This window comes from Furipterus horrens, unplaced genomic scaffold (genome assembly GCF_987537825.1).
Source record: "Furipterus horrens unplaced genomic scaffold, mFurHor1.1.pri manual_scaffold_9, whole genome shotgun sequence".
Taxonomy (NCBI): Eukaryota; Metazoa; Chordata; class Mammalia; order Chiroptera; family Furipteridae; genus Furipterus; species Furipterus horrens.
This window is the reverse complement of record NW_028327179.1, coordinates 33,613,085-33,634,396: the sequence shown is the minus strand read 5'-3', so window position 1 is coordinate 33,634,396 and position 21,312 is coordinate 33,613,085. Positions and strand designations below refer to the sequence as shown.

Genomic DNA, 21,312 nt, shown 5'->3' with positions numbered 1-21,312 from the left:
TGCGCGCACTCATTCCCCAACCCTCCCCTTGGGTTGCGGGCGCGCATAGGGAAGTGCCATCATTCACTGGCCCAGGTGCGCAGGACCGAGAGTCCAGGGGCCCCTCGGACACACCCTAACAGACATAAGATCAGTGCCCAGACAGCCGCAGGGAGGGACCTCTGGATACACAGAAGACTGTGCGCAGTCGCCCCTGGCCAGCTCCAGTGGGAGCCAGGCCCCAGTGCCAGGCCGGAACGCAGAGCATTCGATCGAGCTCGGCTCGTACCTGCCCAGGCGGGAACAGTGGGCGGCTGTGGCGCCAGAACAGCAGGCAGCAGCGACTGACAGACACTCACTCGGAGCGCTGTGCGGAGGCTAGCTCCCCGGCTGCCTTGGGCGAGCAGGGGCGCGTGAGTGCAAAAATACCTCGCCGACATCAATAGGCACCAATCGCTCACTTCCACTGTACACAAGTGTCTGGGGCCCAGCACTGGCAGGCGAGAGACCAACTCCTGGACCACAGTGCGGCAGACCTGAGGCTAACTCCCTGGCCACCTTGGGAAACTCCCGAGCGCTACGCGACAGGCCTGAGGCGGGCTCTCGGGCCACCTTACCCGCTCACAGGTGTGCCTGCAAAGACACCTTGGCTAGCTCCAACAGACACCGAAGGAAGGCGCAGTGCGGGGGCCACTGCTGCAAGGAACAGGAACCTCTGACCCACCTCATTAGACCAGCTGTGGATACAGAAAAACAAGACAACACACAAAGGCTGAACTGACATCTCCACAAAAGAATTCAAGATAAAGTGGATAGAGTGACTCTCAATCAACGAGCCAGAAGGAAGATCCTAACAAAAAGCATCTGAAATATAACCAGACAGCATAAACAAACGATATAAAAGATACCCCAAGAACATCAGGCTCAGGAGATCAAAGAGACTGCACCACTAAAACCCCCAGATCTACCATAAAGAATCTCATACCACAAAGGTGGGAAGGCAAAGCAGACAAATCCAAAAAACAAAAACAAGAAGAATCCAACATGGTAAGACGCAGAAACAACCTCTCAATGAAAAGAAAAGAGGAATCCCCAGAAAGAGAGGTAGATGGAATAGACAAAGCCCAAATGTCAGACACGAAATTCAAAACTATGGTGGTGAAGAAGCTCAATATGCTCGAAACCTCAAAAACAACTATGACAACCTCCAAGGAAGTTACCAACAGCTCCAAGAAAATTACAGGGAACTTGCAGAGAACTACACCAGCATAAAAAAAGACATAGAAACTATCAACAAGAACCAGGAAGAAATGAAGAATGCAATCTCTGAACTGAAAAACACAGTAGAATCAGTCAAAAGCAGACTAAATGAAGCAGAGGATCGGATTAGTGAGTTAGAGGATAATGTAGGAAATAATTCTCAAACGATACAGCAAAATGAAAAAAGATTGAAAAAATATGAATAAGATGTAAGGGAATTACAGGATAGCATGAGAAGGAATAATCAGGATCATCGGAATAAGAGAGGGAGAAGAAAAGGAGCATGGAATTGAAAAACTGATAGGAGAAATAGTGACAGAAATTTTCCGAACCCGATGAGAGAAAAAGTTATGCAAGTCCAAGAAGCACTGAGAGTTCCAACAAAGAGGAACCCCCCAAAACCCACTCCAAGACACATCATAGTTAAAATGGCAACATTCCAAGACAAAGAGAGAATCCTAAAAGCAGCAAGAGAAAAACAGCAAATAACTTACAAGGGAGCTCCAGTAAGGCTATTGACCAATTTCTCAACAGAAACATTATAAGCCAGAAGGGAATGGTCAAAAATATTTCAAGCAATGAAAAACAAAGACCTACAACCAAGAATACTCTACCCAGCAAGGCTCTCATTCAAAATAGAAGGTGAAATAAGGAGTTTCTCAGACAAAGGAAGACTAAAAGAATACATCTCCACCAAACCAGCATTGCAAGAGATGCTAAAGGGAATATTCTAAGAAAAAGGAAGAGAAAAAACAAAAAAAGAGTAGAGGAACAGAGATACAAAGGGAAATGAATAAATACATGTCAATAATAACCTTAAATGTAAATGGATTAAATGCTCCAATTAAAAGACATAGGGTAACGGAATGGATAAGAAAATAGGACCCACATATTTGCTGTCTACAAGAAACACACCTCAAAACAAAAGATTTACATAGACTGAAAGTAAAGGGATATAAAAAAATATTCCAAGCAAATGGACCTGAAAAAAAAGCTGGGGTAGCCGTCCTCATATCAGACAAAACGGATTTCAAAGCAAGGGCAATAAAAAGAGACAAAGAAGGACATTTCATAATACATAAAGGAACAATCCATCAAGAAGATATAACACTGATAAACATATATGCACCCAACATAGGAGCACCCAAATACATAAAGCAAATACTAGAAGACCACAAGAAGGATATTAACAACAACACACTCATAGTAGGGGACTTCAACACTCCATTATCAACAATAGACAGATCATCAAAGCAAAGAATCACCAAAGATATACAGGCATTAAACAACACACTAAACCACATGGACTTAACTGATATATATATAGAACTTTTCACCCCAAAGAAGCAAAATATACATTCTTTTCAAAGGCACATGGGACATTTTCAAAGATAGACCACATAATAGGACACAAAACAAGCCTCAACAAATTCAAGGAAATTGAAATCATATCAAGCATCTTTTCAGACCACAATGCCTTGAAACTAAAAATCAACCTCAGGGAAAAAAATCAAAGACACCCAAACTCATGGAGAATGAATAACACGCTATTAAATAATGAATGGGTTAACAATGACCTAAAGAGGAAATCAAGAAATTTCTAGAAACTAATGACAATGAACACACAACAGCCCAAAATCTATGGGACACAGCAAAAGCAGTCCTAAGAGGGAAGTTCATAGCAATACAGGCATATCTGAAAAGACTAGAAGAATCTCAAATAAAAAATCTAATCCTAAAGCTACAAGAACTAGAACAACAACAACAAACAAAGCCTAGGGCAAAAAGAAGAAAGGAAATCATCAAGATCAAAGCAGAATTAAACGACATAGGAACTAAACAAACAATCCAAAAAATCAACAAAACTAGGAGCTGGTTCTTTGAAAAAATGAAATCGACAAGCCTCTAGCCAGGCTCATCAAGAAAAAAAGAGAGAAGACCCAAATAAACAAAATCAGAAATGAAAGAGGAGAAATCACGACTGATACCTCAGAAATACAAACAATTATAAGAAATTACTACAAACAACTATATGGCAAGAAATTTGACAACCTAGTAGAAATGGACAGATTTCTAGAAACATATAACCTTCCAAAACTGAACCAAGAAGAAGTAGAAAGTCTCAACAGACCAATAATGAAGGAAATTGAAACAGTAATCAAAAATCTCTCTGCACACAAAAGCCCTGGACCGGATGGCTTCACAGGTGAATTTTACAAAACATTTAGGGAAGAACTAACTCCTACCCTCCTCAAACTATTCCAAAAAATCCAAGAAGAGGGAAAAATCCCAAACTCTTTCTATGAAGCCAGTATTACCCTAATCCCAAAACCAGGTCAAGACACAGCAAAGAAAGAAAACTACAGGCCAATATCACTGATGAACATAGAGGCTAAAATCCTCAATAAAATTTTGGCAAACAGGATCCAGCAATACATCAAAAAGATCATACACCATGATCAAGTGGGATTCATCCCAGGGATGCAAGGATGGTTTAATATTCGCAAATCAATAAATATAATACATCACCTAAACAAAATGAAAGGCAAAAATCACATGATCATATCAATAGATGCAGAAAAAGCGTTTGATAAAATACAACACACATTTATGATGAAAACACTCAACAAAATGGGAATAGAGGGAGCATACCTTAACATAATTAAGGCTATATATGAGAAGCCTGAAGCCAACATCATACTCAATGGACAAAAACTGAAAGCATTCCCCCTGAGGTCAGGAACTAGACAAGGCTGTCCACTCTCCCCTCTTCTATTCAACATAGTGTTGGAAGTCCTAGCCACAGCAATCAGACAAGACAAAGAAATAAAAGGCATCCAAATTGGGAAAGAAGAAGTAAAACTATCATTATTTGCAGATGACATGATAGTATACCTAGAAAACCCTATAAACTCCACTAAAAGACTACTCGATATAATAAGTGAATTTGGCAAAATAGCAGGGTACAAAACAAATTACAGAAATCTAATGCATTTCTGTACACCAAGAATAAAATATCAGAGACAGAGGCAAAAAAGAAAATACCATTTACTATAGCAGCAAGAAAAATAAAGTACCTAGGAGTAAACTTAACCAAAGAGATAAAAACCTGTACTCTGAAAATTACATAACATTGAAGAAAGAAATTAAGGAAGATACAAATAAATGGAAGCAAATACCATGTTCTTGGATGGGAAGAATCAACATCATCAAAATGGCCATACTACCCAAAGCAATTTACAGATTCAACGCAATCCCTATTAAAATACCAATGACGTATTTCACTGACCTAGAACAAATCCTCCAAAAATTCATATGGAACCAAAAAAGACCCTGAATAGCAAAAGCAATCTTGAAACAGAAGAACACAGCAGGAGGAATCACGATACCAGACATCAAACAATACTACAAAGCCACTGTGATCAAAACAGTCTGGTACTGGCATAAGAACAGACATATAGAGCAGTGGAACAGAATAGAGAGCCCAGAAATAAACCCAGGCCTCTATGGTCAACTAATCTTTGATAAAGGTGGAAGGAACATAAAATGGAGTGAGAAGAGCCTCTTTAACAAATGGTGCTGGGAGAACTGGACTGGGACGTGCAAAAAAATGAAACTAGACCACCAACTTACACCACACACGAGAATAAACTCAAGATGGATTAAAGACTTAAATGTAAGCCGTGACACCATAAAAGTCCTAGAGGAAAACATAGGCAGGAAAATTTCAGATATCCCACATAGCAATATCTTCACGGATACATCTCCTAAGGCAAGAGAAATAAAGGAAAAAATAAACAAATGGGACTACATCAAACTAAAAAGTTTCTGCTCAGCAAAAGAAAACATCAGCAAGATGAAAAGGAAACCAGCCATATGGGAAAACATATTTGCCAATGATATCACAGACAGGGAACTGATTTCCAAAATATATAAAGAGCTGATACGACTCAACATCAAGAAAACAAACAACCCAATTAAAAAATGGGCAAAGGACCTGAACAAACACCTCTCCAAGAGGACATACAGAAAGTCTATAGGCACATGAAAAAATGCTCAACATCATTAGCCATCACAGAGATGCAAGTAAAAACCACAATGAGATACCACTTTACACCTGTCAGAATGGCCATCATCAACAAATCAACAAACAACAAATGCTGGTGAGGATGTGGAGAAACGGGAACCCTACTGCACTGTTGGTGGGAATGCAGACTGGTGCAGCCACTATGGAGAACAGTATGGAATTACCTCAAAAAACTAAAAATGGAACTGCCTTTTGAACCAGTGATTCCACTGCTAGGATTATACCCGAAAAATCCTAAAACCCTAATTCAAAAAAACCTATGCACCCCTATGTTCATAGCAGCCCTGTTTACAATAACTAAGTGCTGGAAACAGCCTAAGTGCCCATCTGTAGATGAGTGGATCAAAAAACAGTGGTACATTTACACAATGGAATAATATGTAGCAGAGAGAAAGAAGGAACCCCTGCCATTTGCGACAACATGGATGGAACTAGAGAGAATTATGCTTAGTGAAATAAGCCAGGCAAAGAAAGCAAAATACCATATGATATCACCTAATACAGGAAACTAAAGAGCAACACAAACAAACGAACTAAATAGGCAAAGACTAGAATAGTAGTCAGTAGGGGGGAGGGGGCAGGGAGAGAAGGGGGATAAGTAAGGGAAGGGTCTAGTCAAGGAATGTGTATGAATGACTCATGGACATGGACAATGGGGAGGGATATGATTGTGGGAGAAGGGATGGGCTGGGTGGGGGGAGCAATGGGGGAAAAATGGGACAAGTGTAATTGAAAAATAAAAAAATAAAATATAAAAAAATAAAAATAAAAAAGATAGTTTTTACTCAATTATTAAAAAGAAAAACTCAATTAAAAAACAAAGAAAGCAAGACCCATATATATGCTGCCTCCAAGAGACCCATCTCAGATTGAAATATGCACACAGACTAAAAGTAAAGGGATGGATAATTTGTAAAAATGGAAAAGAAAAAAAAGCTAGGGTAGCAGTACTATACCCAACAAAAAAGACTGTAAAACCAAGGCTATTGTAAGAGACCAAGAGGAACACTACACAATGATAAATGGAACAATCCAACAAGATGATAGAACCCTAGTAAACATTTACGCACCCAACATAGGAGCACCTAAATATGTAAAGCAAATCTTGATGCACATAAAGGGAGAGATCGATAGAAATACAGTCATAGTTGGGGACTTTAACACAACATGGACGTCAATGGATAGATCTTCCAGTAGAAAATCAACAAGGAGACAGTGGCCTTAAATGACACACTAGATCAAATGGATTTAATTGATATCTTAAGAGCATTCATTCCAAAGCAGCACATGGAATGTTTTCTAAGATAGAACACATGATAGAACACAAAAGAAGTCTCAATAAATTTAAGAAGATTGAAATCATATCAATCATCTTCTCTGACCACAATGCTGTGAAACTAGCAATCAATCACAAGAAGAACACTGAAAAACAGGCAAAGACGTGGAAGCTAAATAACATTATTAAACAATGCACAGGTCAACAGTGAGACCAAGGAAGAAATCAAAAGATACCTTGAAACAATGAAAATGAAGACACAACAATTAAAAATCTGTGGGACACTGGGAAAGCAAACCTAAGAGGGAAAACTCATAACATTACAGGCCTATCTCAGAAAACAAATACTAAAGCCCAGTAAGTAGAAGGAAGGAAATAATAAAGATCAGAACAGAAATAAACAAAATAGAGTCTAAAAAACAATACAAAACATCAATGAATCCAAGAGCTGGTTTTTGGAAAAGATAAGATTGACAAATCTTTAATCAGACTCATCAAGAAAAAAAGAGAAAGGATCCAGATAAATCAGAAAAGAAAGAAGAGAAATAACAACTGACACCAAAGAAATACAAAGGATTGTAAGAAAATATTACGAAAAACTATATGCCGACAAATTGGACAACCTAGACAAAATGGATAAATTCCTAGAAACATACAATCTTCTAAAACTAAATCGGGAAGAATCAGAGAAAGCTCTTAAAGTCATTTTACAAGGCCAGCTTTATCCTAGTTCCAAAACCAGATAAAACACTACAAAGAAAATTATAGGCCAATATATCTGAAGAACATAGATGCCAAAATCCTCAACAAAATATCAGCAAACTGAATACAGCAGTGCATCAAAAAGGTCAGACACCATGATGAGGTGGGTTATGTTCCAGGAATGCAAGGTTGGTACAACATTGGCAAATCCATAAATGTGATTCACCACATAAGCAAAATGAAGGATAAAAACCACATGATCATATCAGTAGATGCAGAAAAAGCATTTGATAAAATCCTGCACCATTTATGATAAAAACTCAGCAAAGTAGGGGTAGAGGGAAGGTACCTAAACCTACTAAAGGCCATATATGACAAACCCACTACCAGCATCATACTCGATGGGCAAAAACCACAAGTGTTCCCCTTAAGATCTGGAACAAGACAGGAATGTCTGCTTTCACCTCCTTTATTCAACATAGTAGCAGTAGTTCTAGCCACAGCAGTCAGACAAGAAGAAATAAAAGGCATCCAGATTGGAAAGGAAGTAGTAAAACTGCCCTTCTTCACAGATGACATGATTCTGTACATAGAGAACCCCAAAGATTCCACCAAGAAAATACTGGAATTGATAAGAAAATTCAACAAAGTAGCAGGATACAAAATTAACATCCAGAAACCAGTTGCATTTTTATATACCAATAATGAACTAACGGGAAATCAAGAAAACAATCCCACTTCCAGTTGCTTCAAAAAAAAAAAAACAACCTAGGAATAAACCTAACCAAGGATGTAAAAGACCTGTACTCGGAAAATTATAAGACAGTGAAGAAAGAAATTGAAGAAAATAAAAATAAGTGGAAGCACATACTGTGTTTGTGGATAGGAAGAATTAATATCATTAAAATGTCAATACTACCCAAAGCAATCTATAGATTCGACACAATTTCTATCAAGATTCCAATGACATATTTCACAGAACTATAACAAATATTTCAAAAATTTATATGGAACCACAAAAGGCCCCACATAGCAACAGCAATCCTGAGGAAGAAGAACAAAGTTGGAGGAATCACGCTGCCTAATATCAAACACTGCTATAAGGTCATAGTAAACAAAACAGCATTGTATTAGCATAAAAACAGACACACAGATCAATGGAACAGATTAGAGAGCCCATAAATAAATCCACACCTTTATAGTCAATTAATATTTGACAGAGGAAGCAAGCACATACAATGGGCTAAAGATAGTTTATTCAATAAGTGGTGTTGGGATATTGAACAGATATGTGCAGAAAAATGAAACTAGACCACCTTTTTACACCACACACAAGAATAAATTCAAAATGGATAAAAGACTTAAATATTAGACTCAAAACCTTAAAAATCCTAGAAGAAAACAGAAGCAGTAAAATCTCAGACATTGCTTGTAGCAATTTTTTAATCTGATATATCTCCCCAGGCAAAGGAAACAAAAGAAGAAATAAACAAATGGGACTGCAGTATTCCCTGGGTTGTCGCGGGTATTATGTTCCAGACCCCCCCACCCCCACGAAGTAGGAACCTTACATTTGTTCTACACTCTTAAACCTATGTAACTTTAACAACATACATATACAGTACTGTAAAATCCGACAATATAGCGAAAAATCTGTGATAAATAATTAAATATAATATTTTTAAAAATCCCGCGATACAGTGAGTCCACGATAAGTGAACCGCGATATAGTGAAGGACTACTGTACATTAAACTAAAAAGTTTTTGCACAGCAAAGGAAATCATCAAAAAAGTAAAAAGACAACCCATAGAATGGGAAAACGTATTTGCTAATACATCTGATAAGGGGTTAATATCCAAAATTTATAAAAAACTTAGAAAACTCAACAACCAGAATAACAATGCAATTTAAAAATGGACAAAGGACCTGAATATATACTTCTCCAAAGAGGACATAAAGGGGGCCAATAGAAATATGAAAAGATGCTCAGCATCACTAATCACTAGAGAAATGCAAATTAAAACCACAGTGAGCTACCGTCTCACACCTGTCAGAATAGCTGTAATCAATAAATGAACAAACAACTGCTGGAGAGATTTAGAGAAAGGGGAACCTTTCTGCACTGTTGGTGGGAATGCAGATTTGTGCAGACACTGTGGGAAGCAGTGTGGAGATACCTCAAAAAATTAAACATGGATTTGCTTTTGACCCTGTGATCCCACTTCTGGGAATATATCTGAAGAAACCCAAAACACTGATTTGAGAGAATGTAACCACGCTGTGTTCAATTGCAGTGTTATTTTAAGTGACCAAGATTTGGAAGCAGCCAGCAACCCAAGTGTCTGTCCATCAGTAGTAGATGAGTGGATACAGCAACTATGGGACATTTACACAATGGAATTCTACTGGACTGTAAAAAAAAGAATAAAATTTTTCCCTTTGCAACAGCATGGATGGACCTGGAGAACATTATGCTAAGTGAAATAAGCCAGTCAGAGAAAGACAAATGCCATAGGATTACACTCATAATGTGGAATCTAATGAACAAACTGAATTAACAAGGAAAATGAGGACACACTCATAGATGGAGACCAGAATGACAGCGTGGATGGGGGACGTGAGGGGGTGGAGGGATTGAGGAAAAAAGAAAAAAAGACTCATGGACATGGACAATAGCGTGCTGATTGCTGGGGAGAGGAGACTATAAGGGGACTAAATGGTAACGTAAAAGTACCACACAAATTTTAAAAATAAAAATAAGTCAGAAATTATCTTTAAAAAAGAGAAGTGGAGGGACTTTTAAATGAATAGGCCAGGAATGTAGAGGAGTTCTGGTTAGGCTTCTCATCTCTCTCTTGCCTGCAGTCTAAAATCCAGGTCCTTAAACATTGTTCAAGGCCTCCATGATGACCTTGTCCAGTGGTACCCTAATAAGTGTTTAACACCCAGCTATCTAGGAGAATAAGGCTTATATTTGTAGCAATTGCCTATTTCCCTGGTGTGAACACTCCGCTGTGATAGATTTTAAGCTTCCAGTGTGACATTAGTAAGTGTAGAGTTTTGAAAAGGTGTGTGCAATCAATTCTGATAAGCCAGTGCAAGTTGGCTCCAGCAAATCACTAGCCTTGTCTATTTCCTATTTTCCTGTCACTGATTCTTCCCACTCTATATTCTTGTCCAAAGAAAGGCCTGCTAACTTGTGCAAACCCTGCATTGTACAACTCTAGTAGTGCCATGTTTATTGCAGTTGTCATGGATATGCACATATGGTGTTTTCCTTCAAATGGTTGTGAAGTACACAGAGAAGATGGCCTTACTTAAATTGGCACAAAAGCATCATCTGGCTGTTATGCTCCTCCAGGACCACATACTGGAAGTCAGAAGCCAAATTCAGCTGACAGACATCTTTTCTTCAGCTCATACTGGGTTAAAATAATGTTTACTTAAAAAAAAAACTAGCTTGTCTGCATTTAAAAATAAGGAAACCAAAATCCAAATTCCTAGATTCTCTTGGAAAAATCAGAGCAGGGTGCAGTTTTGACATACAGAAAATGCCTATGTCAACAGCAAGGCAGTCCTTCCAAAGATGTCAGTATCGTCAGTCCACCCTGGCTGATAACTATACTTGCCATTTTTATGGTGATATTCTGGAATCTGTGTCATCTGGACTTTTATCTTCCGTGGCAGCTCCTTATGCACCTTCTCTAGGTTTCTGTAACTGTCTTTCCACCTCAGGATTTTCCATGTGCCATTCTTATTCCTGAAACACTCCACTCTCCCTCCCGTTTCTTTTGGCCAACTCCTTCTGGTCTTTCTATTCCGATTTAGACATAATCTCCACCGTCAGCTCTCAACAGGACTCCCAAATAGCCTTCAACTTGCTCCTCTTGCCTGCACTGTGCACCATAGAGCACTCAGAGTATAAAGCACAGTGCAATTATAAGGATACACAAACTTCTTAAAATGGCCTTTAAAGGACTATGTGATTTGGACACTTCTCATTCTTCAGCCACAGTTTCCGTTTCTCCTTTACAAACACACTGTACTTGTGCTCTTGCTGATCTTTCTATTTGTAATGTTCTTCCCAGGTTGTCTTCCTAGGGCCTACACCTTTGTATCACTCAGGTCTCAGCACAAGTTAAAAAATATGTGTGTGTGTGTGTGTGTGTATGTATTTCCTAATTATATATGCTAGAGAAATCAGACTAAATAAAAAGATACCCTTTTGTGAATTAATTTAAATTATATATGTTCTGTTTAATCTTCGATGAAGGGACATTTCATATCCAGAATACCACATTTTTTGATAACCTTTGAGCAGAAAGTGGGAATGCTACAGGCAACATAAGAGATAAGACAGGTAGATAAATATGTTTTGCTATGTATAGAGAGATGAAATGATAGTAGGGTATACAATTTCAGTATGAATTTCATGTTTATTTAATACTTCCTAACCAAGGTACTTGTGTGATTTATAACATTTATGGAGTTGGAGACATTGTCTATAGCCATTGAGTAATGTAAACTTACCTTTTTGACTTTGACTTGGTTTTCTTTTTTAATACTTAATTATCATTTTATTCTTCTCCATAGCTGCCTCAATTTTATTGAGGTATAATTGTCCATTTAAATTGCATATATATTTAAGGCAAACAGTGTGATGGTTGCTATTCAACTTTAATTTTGCTTGGCTCCAATTCCCTGAATCAGCTACAACTTGAACTCCTGTAATTTTCATGGATTTTTATGAACCATCACATTTTTCTTACTCTTTATCAAAACATTTATTAATATTTTTGAATGTTTACATTACCAAATTAAATATAAGGATAAAGTAATAATCATAAATAAATTAAAAGTTGAATTATTTTTGTTTTTAAATTAATGTTCATTGAAAGAAGAGTTTTGTATGCGTACCATTTTATAGTTTTAAAATAAAAATGATCTTTCCAATGACTCTTTCTGAATAGCAGCACAATATTTTTGAGATGACATGTGTCTCTACAGAGTATTGTAATATTTAAAACGTACCTATTTGTACTTTCCCAAATCTTCAAGTTGCCTATACAGATGGAGTAAATCTGTGAATTCAGAAATAATATATTACAGTAGTCTAAAGGTTGAATAACTGACAAATGCCACAGTAAAAAAAGGACATTAAAAGAAGTTTATCTTTTTTCAGTGAAAGAGTGTTAATCTAATCTATGTATTTCAGGTTATTAATTTACTTTCATATTATAGTTTACCAACTATAGTGTTAGTAGGCCAATGTAAAAATAAGAGATAAATGCGCTACCCTTTAGGTATCAATAAAATATCTGCATTAAAAAATAATTTATTGCTAACTATTAATGATCCTAATGTTCTGTTGAGTAGTTCTATTTTTTTTAGTTTACTTTTGGTGAATAATCGTCTATTACCTTTGTACATGATAGTGAATCTTTAAAATTTATTAATATTGACAACATTTTTGTATTTATTATAACATATTAAGTTTTACAAACAGTCATGTAGTAGCTTAAGCCAACACATATGCTTTAGTCAAATGTAAAATTTGATTAACTTAGAAAAAAATTAAGCTTAATATTGGCTCCATAATGTGTTAGATACTATTATAAACAGGTAAGTAACTTATGTAATAGTGTTTATCACCACTTAAAGGAATATCCATTGCTTAATATATTTGAAGATACTAATAAAACCTATTTTGTTACATTGTTACTCTAAAGTAAAATTGTAGTAGATGCTTATCAAAATGCTTCATTTCAGAATCAAGAAAAGCTAATTGAAACTTAGAAGAATTTAATTTGAAAGTTATTGCAAGTGACTTGGTATTAGTGATCTTCTGATAGTTTTTACAAGTTTTAATATTGTGTTACAATAAAGGTAACTTTTTTGTTTTACTTTAGCTTTGCTTTTCAGGGATTATCCTTAGGAAGAAAACAAAAGAACTAAATTCTGATAAAGAAATTTTAGTTAGGATATTGATTTTTTAATGTGTTATGTTCCATATGGATCTAATTCTAATTCTGGGATATTCTGTCTTACACATCTCAGCAGTAAAAACTTCATTATCTTGGATACTACTCACATAGAAGTGTGAACGATTAAGATGTGAATGGAACAGATTTCATTTGTTTACTGTGGGGTGGAGGGAGAGGAGATTGTTAAATAGATTAATTTATCTGAAATTAATCTCCCACCAGGTCACCCCTGGAGACATATCAGTTATCCTTCTTCCTTCCACAAGATGTCTGTGATAGATACAGGCAGTAATATGTTATGGAAAATCTCCACTTCCATTGGGATTGGCATGGTTATACAGAACTAGCCCCAGGGGAAAGTTCTTGAAAGAGTGCTTCTCGCCTCTTCAGCTCCTATCTCTAGACCTGCTTATCAACCTTCAGTGAATTTGTACCAGTATTACATTAAAATGAATAGGACTTAATAAAAAAAAAAAATTTAAATGATTTTAAGGCTGTGTTTTGTAGAAGAGGACCCAGTAACTTGAAGTTTATAGTTACCCTTATGAAGACAAAATAAGAATTGCACTTAGTTAGAACTTTAAGTCACTTAGAGAACATGTATAGTTCAGTGTTTTTTGCATTGCAAGACTCAAATTTTTGAGGAATATTGGCATTTGAAATGGTCATAATGTCTTTTAAGTTCTTAAATTTAATCACTATATCTGTTTTCGCCAATGAGACCTTTTCCCCAGGTATAAAAGAGGCATGAATACAGTTAGCAGAAATATAATTGTTAGCTTTAAGTAAAATTCTATTTTAAACCATAATATATCAGGAAATTGTTTTTGTACAGGTAAATGGTTGCAGTTTTATGGTGAGAACAGGAAAGCCTACAAATTTATTAAGGGTACAGTATTTAAAACTACTCATGATACTAATGTTTTATACTATTTAAAACCATCTGGCTTACTAACAAAGCTTTTTCCTGCATGTACTTCTTTCTGTGGTTAAATTCTAAATACTTTTAATGTTTAACAAAACAAAGCTATCCACCTTTTGTTATAAAACTCAATTGTAACAAAATTTGCAGATATCTGTTTTTGCTTTTGAGGTATATGTAACATTGACAACCAAGTAAATTGCCATACCAGTAAACTCCCAGGTGAGAGTGATGTTTTAAAGAGGACTTTGCTTTGAATATATGAATTCCTTTTCCTGAGGAATGTTTCTAGTACCTAAATTATTCAAAATCTTGGATTGATTTAGGAAGAAGAATTTGGCGTTGATGATTCTTATTCTGAACATGGAGCACAGTACAGTCAGACCCACCTAGAGATGTTGGAAAATGAATTGGTTGGGAAACAGCATGAAATTGAGGAGCTAAACAGAGAACTGGAAGAATTGAGGGCCACCTATGGGACCGAAGGACTGCAGCAAGTATGTTTACCTTATATGGTTTTTGTCACAAAAACAAAAATAGGAAGTTTAAATGATAGTATATGTACATTCTTTAAACTTGGGGTTATTAAATTAATGATCCCTTTATTTTTCTTTCTGTGAATTTTTTTATCTAAAGTATTTTACCAAATATAAACTCAAAATTGTCAATTTTCCAGTGCCTATTGTTGTTTGTCTATATATATTTTGTAAACATGCTCACTTAAAAATAGGATTTTATTAACAGGGCTAATAAAACGTGGACTCTTTTATTTAACTTTATGAGATAGGTATGCCAAAATCACTTCTGTAATTATTTTTGTAATCAGTCTGAAAGAAAATTATTGTACAAAGCACATCAAAATGTGATGATTTAAACTAATAAAAAATGTCAAATGAGTCCTTTTAAGTAACCTCTTGTTGTTCAAATGGCATCTGTTGTTTTTGAGTCAGTTATACAAACAAGATGATAGGACATTAATGAGGATGACAGAATGCATTTCCATTTCTTATTTCCAGAAAAGAGTGAGGATTGAATGTGTCTATGATGATGTTGCCTAGGAACAGATGGAGGCATCCCTAAATATAAAGGCACTGTCCTTCTGAAAGTAAATACATGGATAAATTAGATCTAATATGCTTTGTTCCTACGTTCAGATAACTTTTTAAAAAGTTGATTTGGAAGTAAAACTAATTCCTGCAAGCTAATAGCTTCGAATATGGAAAAGGTTGCTTACAAATTATAATAATTCCGCCACTGAGTTCTGAAATCATATTTTTGAAGAACAGTTAACTGTAATAAATTTGTTTAAAAAAGATTCTAGTACTTAATTTCACTGATGTCTTTTAGTTACAAGAATTTGAAGCTGCCATTAAACAAAGAGATGGCATCATAACCCAGCTTACTGCTAATTTACAACAAGCAAGAAGAGAAAAGGATGAGACAATGAGAGAATTTTTAGAGTTGACAGAACAAAGTCAAAATTTACAGATTCAATTTCAGCATGTAAGTATTACTAATAGAACAAAATTTATTAGATTTTTAGTAAGCAGTTAAAATTTTTTCACACTTTCCAAAACAAATTTAAATTTTTTAAAATCCATTTGCTTATTATGTATCATGTTGGAAAAATAGTGAACACCTGTTGTTATGTTAACCAAGAATTTAATTCCTATTTCTTGAGAGGTTTCTTGCTTTTATTTCTCTGTACTTCCTCTTTATCTGTATTTTGAAATCCTGCAAAACTTTGTGAGTCTGACTGGGTGGAGTTTTACATAAATTAACATGTAGTCACATCCTACCTTTGCGAACTCTGGTATGATTTTATTTTAGTTAGAGTCTAAAATGGTAACTAGACTGCACATACTCCATTTACCTTTAATTAGAACCATAGGAATCTAATTGTATTAGTCAAGGTGTCTAATGGCAAGTAATGGAAAATAATTTGAGATAGCTTAAGCAAAAGGGATGAATTTAATGTAAGGATATGGGCTTATTTTACAGAATTCAAGGCAGAAATACAATTAGGTCTTTGAAATTTATTGGGATCAGAAACAAGAAAGTCACCAGGAATCCAGGAAGTGTACTATCTGTCAGGCCCCGTGTCTTTCTGCTTGTCTGCCTCAGTCTTCTCTCTTTCGTTAGACTACTTTCTAAGCTTTATTATGGGAAAAATATTCTTACTGATTCAGTTTGGATGATGTGCCCACACTCACCTGCAAGAATTGTGTATTGCTTAGTGTAGTCACTTCTGAATGTAATACTTTGGGGTTTCTTTCTGTTTTCAAGTTACAGGCTAGTGAAACTCTGAGAAACAGCACTCATAGTAGCACAGCTGCAGATTTGCTACAAGCCAAACAACAAATTCTCACTCATCAGCAGCAGCTGGAAGCACAAGACCATCTATTAGAAGATTATCAGAAAAAGAGGGAAGACTTCAAAAAGCAAATCAGTTTTTTGCAAGAGAAAATTAAAGCATATGAAATGGTATGTTTATTTTAGAGAAGTAGCAGCTTTTCAATTTTTAAGTTTTGTACAAAAGTGTTTATATTTTTGTTATGTATGCAAATCACAAAATGTTATCATTGAGAAAAATAATTTATTTCAAAAGTAATTAGAATCTCACAATAGTGGTTTTTAAGATAATGCTCATTACTGAGTTCCTTCAAAGTGATCAGCCCGTGTTAAACTAAGTTTTCTAAGCCATGGTTATGAAATTTTGAAAATATTTTAATACTGAAATGAAATTTTACGGATTTTAATCAGAAAAAATTGAAGCCAATTATCTTTATTCACAACTAGTTGTATTTTATATAGTTGCCTGGAACACTTATTTAGCAAATAAGTGCCCCTTGGGGAGACACACACACACACACACACACACCTCACATAGATTATAATCTTAAATCTGAAAATCAACTCATCCTGGTATATTATATTTTATTTATTTTTCTAAAGATAAAATTAGATTTAGAAGTGTTAAGTAAGTTGCTTGTGCCCACCCCACTCACAGTTGCGAGTGTTGGAATTCAAACTGTCCAACTGGCCTAGTCAGAAGATCTTGCACTACAATACACTGCCCCCTACTGTCTTCATTCTCTTCTCCGTCCATCCTCTCCATGTGAGAGCAGAAACAAGAAGGCAGAGTGTGGTTGCCTTGTTTGATGTCAACTGGAAATATGATGTCTAGTAGCTCATTTTGCCACTTTGTGCACTTCTGAAAGTGACTGAGAGGATTGATTTGGGGGTTAAAAATAAATTTAGCACTAGGAGAATTCACAAATACAGAATTTGTCAATAATGAGGACAGACTGTACATATAATACAGTACTTTTTAAATAAACTTAGGAGGAACTTGAGCAAGAGGTTGAAAAATTACCAAGACAGGAGTATTGTTTGGTTAATAATAAAATTATTAGCTAGCCTCTGTTTTTGTTCACTTGGTACCAGGCAGTGTTCAAAGCATTTTGCACATATTAACTCACTGAATCATTAGAACAGCCTCCTGAGGCAGAGATACCATTATCACCTCCCTTTTACTGATGACAAGGCAAAGCAAGATGAAGCAGTTTGTCCAAGTACACAGGTAGTAAGTTGGTAGAACCAGATATCAAACCTAGATAGTCTGACTTCAGGGACTATGCTCTTAGGAAAATAGAAAATATAATATTTAAGGTATTGAAATTATGAAATAGACATGCTTTACAATCAACGTAATTTAAAAAGTAGGCCATGTACACAAGATAGCACAAAACAGAGATAAGTGTAGGTAAAATTTAGTGTGTTGAAAGTTCTGAGTAGGTCTGGCTTCATAGAGAAAGCGATTCAGGGTAGGTTTTAGGAAGGAGGTGATGTATGAGGTAGATCTACAAGTTGGAACAATTTCTTTTTATTGCATTTGTTTCCTCAGCAGTTGGCATAATGTGTGGCACATAGCAGCTAGTCAGTACGTATTTGGTAAATAAGTGAATAAATTATGAATCTGAACTGATAGAGTAGGGAGGACATTTTAGACAGAACATAGAGTATGCATAATGACCCAGGCTAATACATGTTTAAAGTGTATGGGAGCAAAAAATAGTGTAACTAGAAAACAACATTCTTCGAAACTGAGTCTTTCTGGGACAAAAGTAGAAAGACAGTCCAGGTTAGAAGAGTCTGGAAATAGGGTTTTATTGTATTATCTTATACTTGGTTGGCAAGATAATTTAAGAATATTTAAAATTCAAGTAAATCATTTATGTAGGGGGAATAACCTTTGTTTATTTGAATGTTAGCAAGAATATTTTTTATTGTCATTCTCTTTTTTTATCACATATATATATATTTTCTCTCTCTCTCTTTTTTTTTTTTTTTTTGAGTGAATCCTCCTGAGTAGTTCTAGCTGAGGGACTAGAGCATTAGGGTAATAGCTGAAACTGTCTTGGTCCCCTGGACAACTGCATCATAATTCCAGGCTTACTCACATTGTATTAATCCTCCGAACTTCCCATGGTGCAGTGGTCACAGGTAGGAAAAAGTATATTATTCCCTACTCTGTCGGGTCTGTCCAGAAATAGAGGGATTGTATCTTCAACCACAGAGCTGTCTTTTTTTTTTTTTTTTTTTTAATACAGAATAAATGGTTTATGAAAGCCATGTATTTTGAAACAAATGGTACCAAGAAAAGTGAACCATAAATTTGTATTATTTAATAGCAGAATGAAGAATTATTGTTTGTTTGCAGTTATAGCAAGTGATGGACAATTTTTAATTTAATGATACTGTTTTTTTACGGGTTTTTCCCCATATAAAATCAGGAAATAGAAATGTTACAAACTTATAACGATGTTCACATTTTTAAGACAAATTACTCAACAATTTGACTGAAGTTTACCTCCATGAACTGATTTTACTTTCTTATAGGTTCCAAATGCCTTATAGATGTTTTCTAGTATATAAATATATTACATTTATTTATAACACAAAATATATTTAATTTTAATAATATATTATTTTAGTTTTAAGTACATTCTGGGAGGTATAGCAAATAATATCTTTATTTTATAGATGAAAACTCTAAGATTTCAGAGTTTAAACTGATTTAAATATTATATGATAGTGCAGAAACTAAAGTAAGAAGGCTCAGTCCTTGATAATAACTTACAGTGCCATTGGATGGGATATACGATACTAAGACAAAAGGTAATAGAATTTTGCTTAGGCTGCTGCACAGGATAACATTCATTGCCTTGATTAATTTATGTAGTAAAGAATCTGGCCTTTTACTTTTAGGTTCAGAAGTCTGATTTGGTTTTCATTTTCTATCAACTGAGACTTGAGCTCTCAGAGGTGAATTCAGATTTTCCAACTTCAAGAGACTAATGTTTACATCTTAAATATAAGATTACTAATTTATAATGAGAAATAATATTTTCAGGGACCTGTAACTTCAAGTCCATTGGATTTTACTTTTGAAAAGCCAAATAATAATACGAGAAAGTTGTTTAGTGAGCATGAGATCAAGGGGTGTCAGAGGAATCAAACGTTCAGGGCATTAGTCTCTGATAACCTGGTACATTCATCTCACAGTAGGAATGATCGTGCCTCCGCACTGGAATTCTTAAATTCTGTTTGCTACAACCCCTTACATTGCTTTCTACATTTGGAATGCTTCTCCCAGAAGGATCAGGATTCTCAAACTCATGGTACCTTGGTTGTCTTCCCTGGACTGGACACAAATAGGCTTTGCCAACATTTCACTCTGGGGCTTTCCTTTTTCTGGACCTTGACAGTCTTTCTTTGTATATGTTAATACAGTATTCCCTCACTTATCATGGGTATTACGTTCTAGACGCCCCCCGTGATAGGTGAAAATCCGCGAAGTAGGAACCTTACATTTATTTTAGTATTTACATATATTTTAAGGCTTTATAAACCCTTCCCACACACTTATAAACCATTCCCAGTCCCTTATTAACCTTTTCTGCTCCCTTATTAATCCTTTCCACACTTTTATAAACACTACCTATGTTCTTAAACACATTCTATACTCTTAAACCTACATAACTTTAACAATATATGTATACAATACCGCAAAATCCCAAGATATAGTGAAAAATCCACAATAAATAATTAAATGTAATATTTTTTAAAATCCTGCAATACAATGAGGCCACAATAAGTGAACCGTGATATAGAGAGGGACTACTGTATATTCATTCAGGTGCCTTTAAGTCCCCTTGCCCTGGGACTCTTGTCTCCTCGAGGTGATTTAGTTTACCTACTTATATTCTTTTATATTCTGTGTATTTTACTTTTTTCTTTGTCCTTAAGACTACAACTCTTAACTACAGTACTTAGGCAGCCAAGTAAGAGGCTAAACTTTTCTCTAGGGCTTCTGCTTGACTTCTTGTTGGTATAAGAGTCCTGTGATTGATTGTGGTAAATGATAACCATAGCTTTGGTATATGTTCTGGGTTTAGGCTTACCTACAATTCCAAAATAGAATCTCAAACCAGGAAAAAGTGTGTTTCCTGCTTTCAAGTGTCTATTTAAACCAAAAGTCTAGGACCAAGTTGATGTCATGCAAAGTGTGGTTGTCTTGCAAGTCACTTGAGGTTCAGCCACTTAAGTATTTCATATCCCTAAGTTTCTAATTCCTTTAGCCCCAGGAATGAAGTTAAGGTGCTTGCCCATCAAACACGTTTAGGTAAATAGAATACATGGAAGAAACCTTGATTTTTAAGACTTCTAATACTATAAAAAGCACATAGTAAATACTCTAGCTAGAGAAGACACTAAATGTGAAGAATATTGATCAGTAAGAAAAATGAAAATATGGTTTAGACACATTTTAATATGACTGACTTTTTAAGTTAAAATTTTTAATCATAGCAATGTAAGAAAATTCCTTCCTCCCAAGAAGGCCAGCACTACTCTAATGTTTGCTCACAAGTAGTGTTGGGTAAAAAGTCCTGTGTCTCATTGGCTTAGGAAAAATTGAGGGATGGGCCCAGCAGTCACTTTTTATACAATTATGTAAAAAATATTATTCTTTTGATAATGGGGTTAAGTGACATAAATTGCCAGGAACTAAAAATAACATTTTTATATTTTTATTTT

The 21,312-nt window shown here is 35.5% G+C and overlaps 1 protein-coding gene across 4 annotated transcripts in view; it reads left to right on the top strand.

Moving 5' to 3' along the window:
• Positions 1-21,312, top strand: part of AKAP9 (A-kinase anchoring protein 9) — a 165,338-nt gene that overhangs the window by 32,964 nt on the left and 111,062 nt on the right. For 3 of the 4 annotated variants that reach the window (XM_090287253.1, XM_090287251.1, XM_090287250.1), the window contains exons 4-7: positions 14,125-14,178; positions 14,538-14,708; positions 15,559-15,714; positions 16,498-16,695. In XM_090287253.1, the coding sequence (XP_090143379.1) occupies positions 14,125-14,178; positions 14,538-14,708; positions 15,559-15,714; positions 16,498-16,695 (579 nt within the window). The remainder of the gene's footprint in view (positions 1-14,124; positions 14,179-14,537; positions 14,709-15,558; positions 15,715-16,497; positions 16,696-21,312) is intronic. The other variant, XM_090287252.1, reaches the window with a different exon arrangement.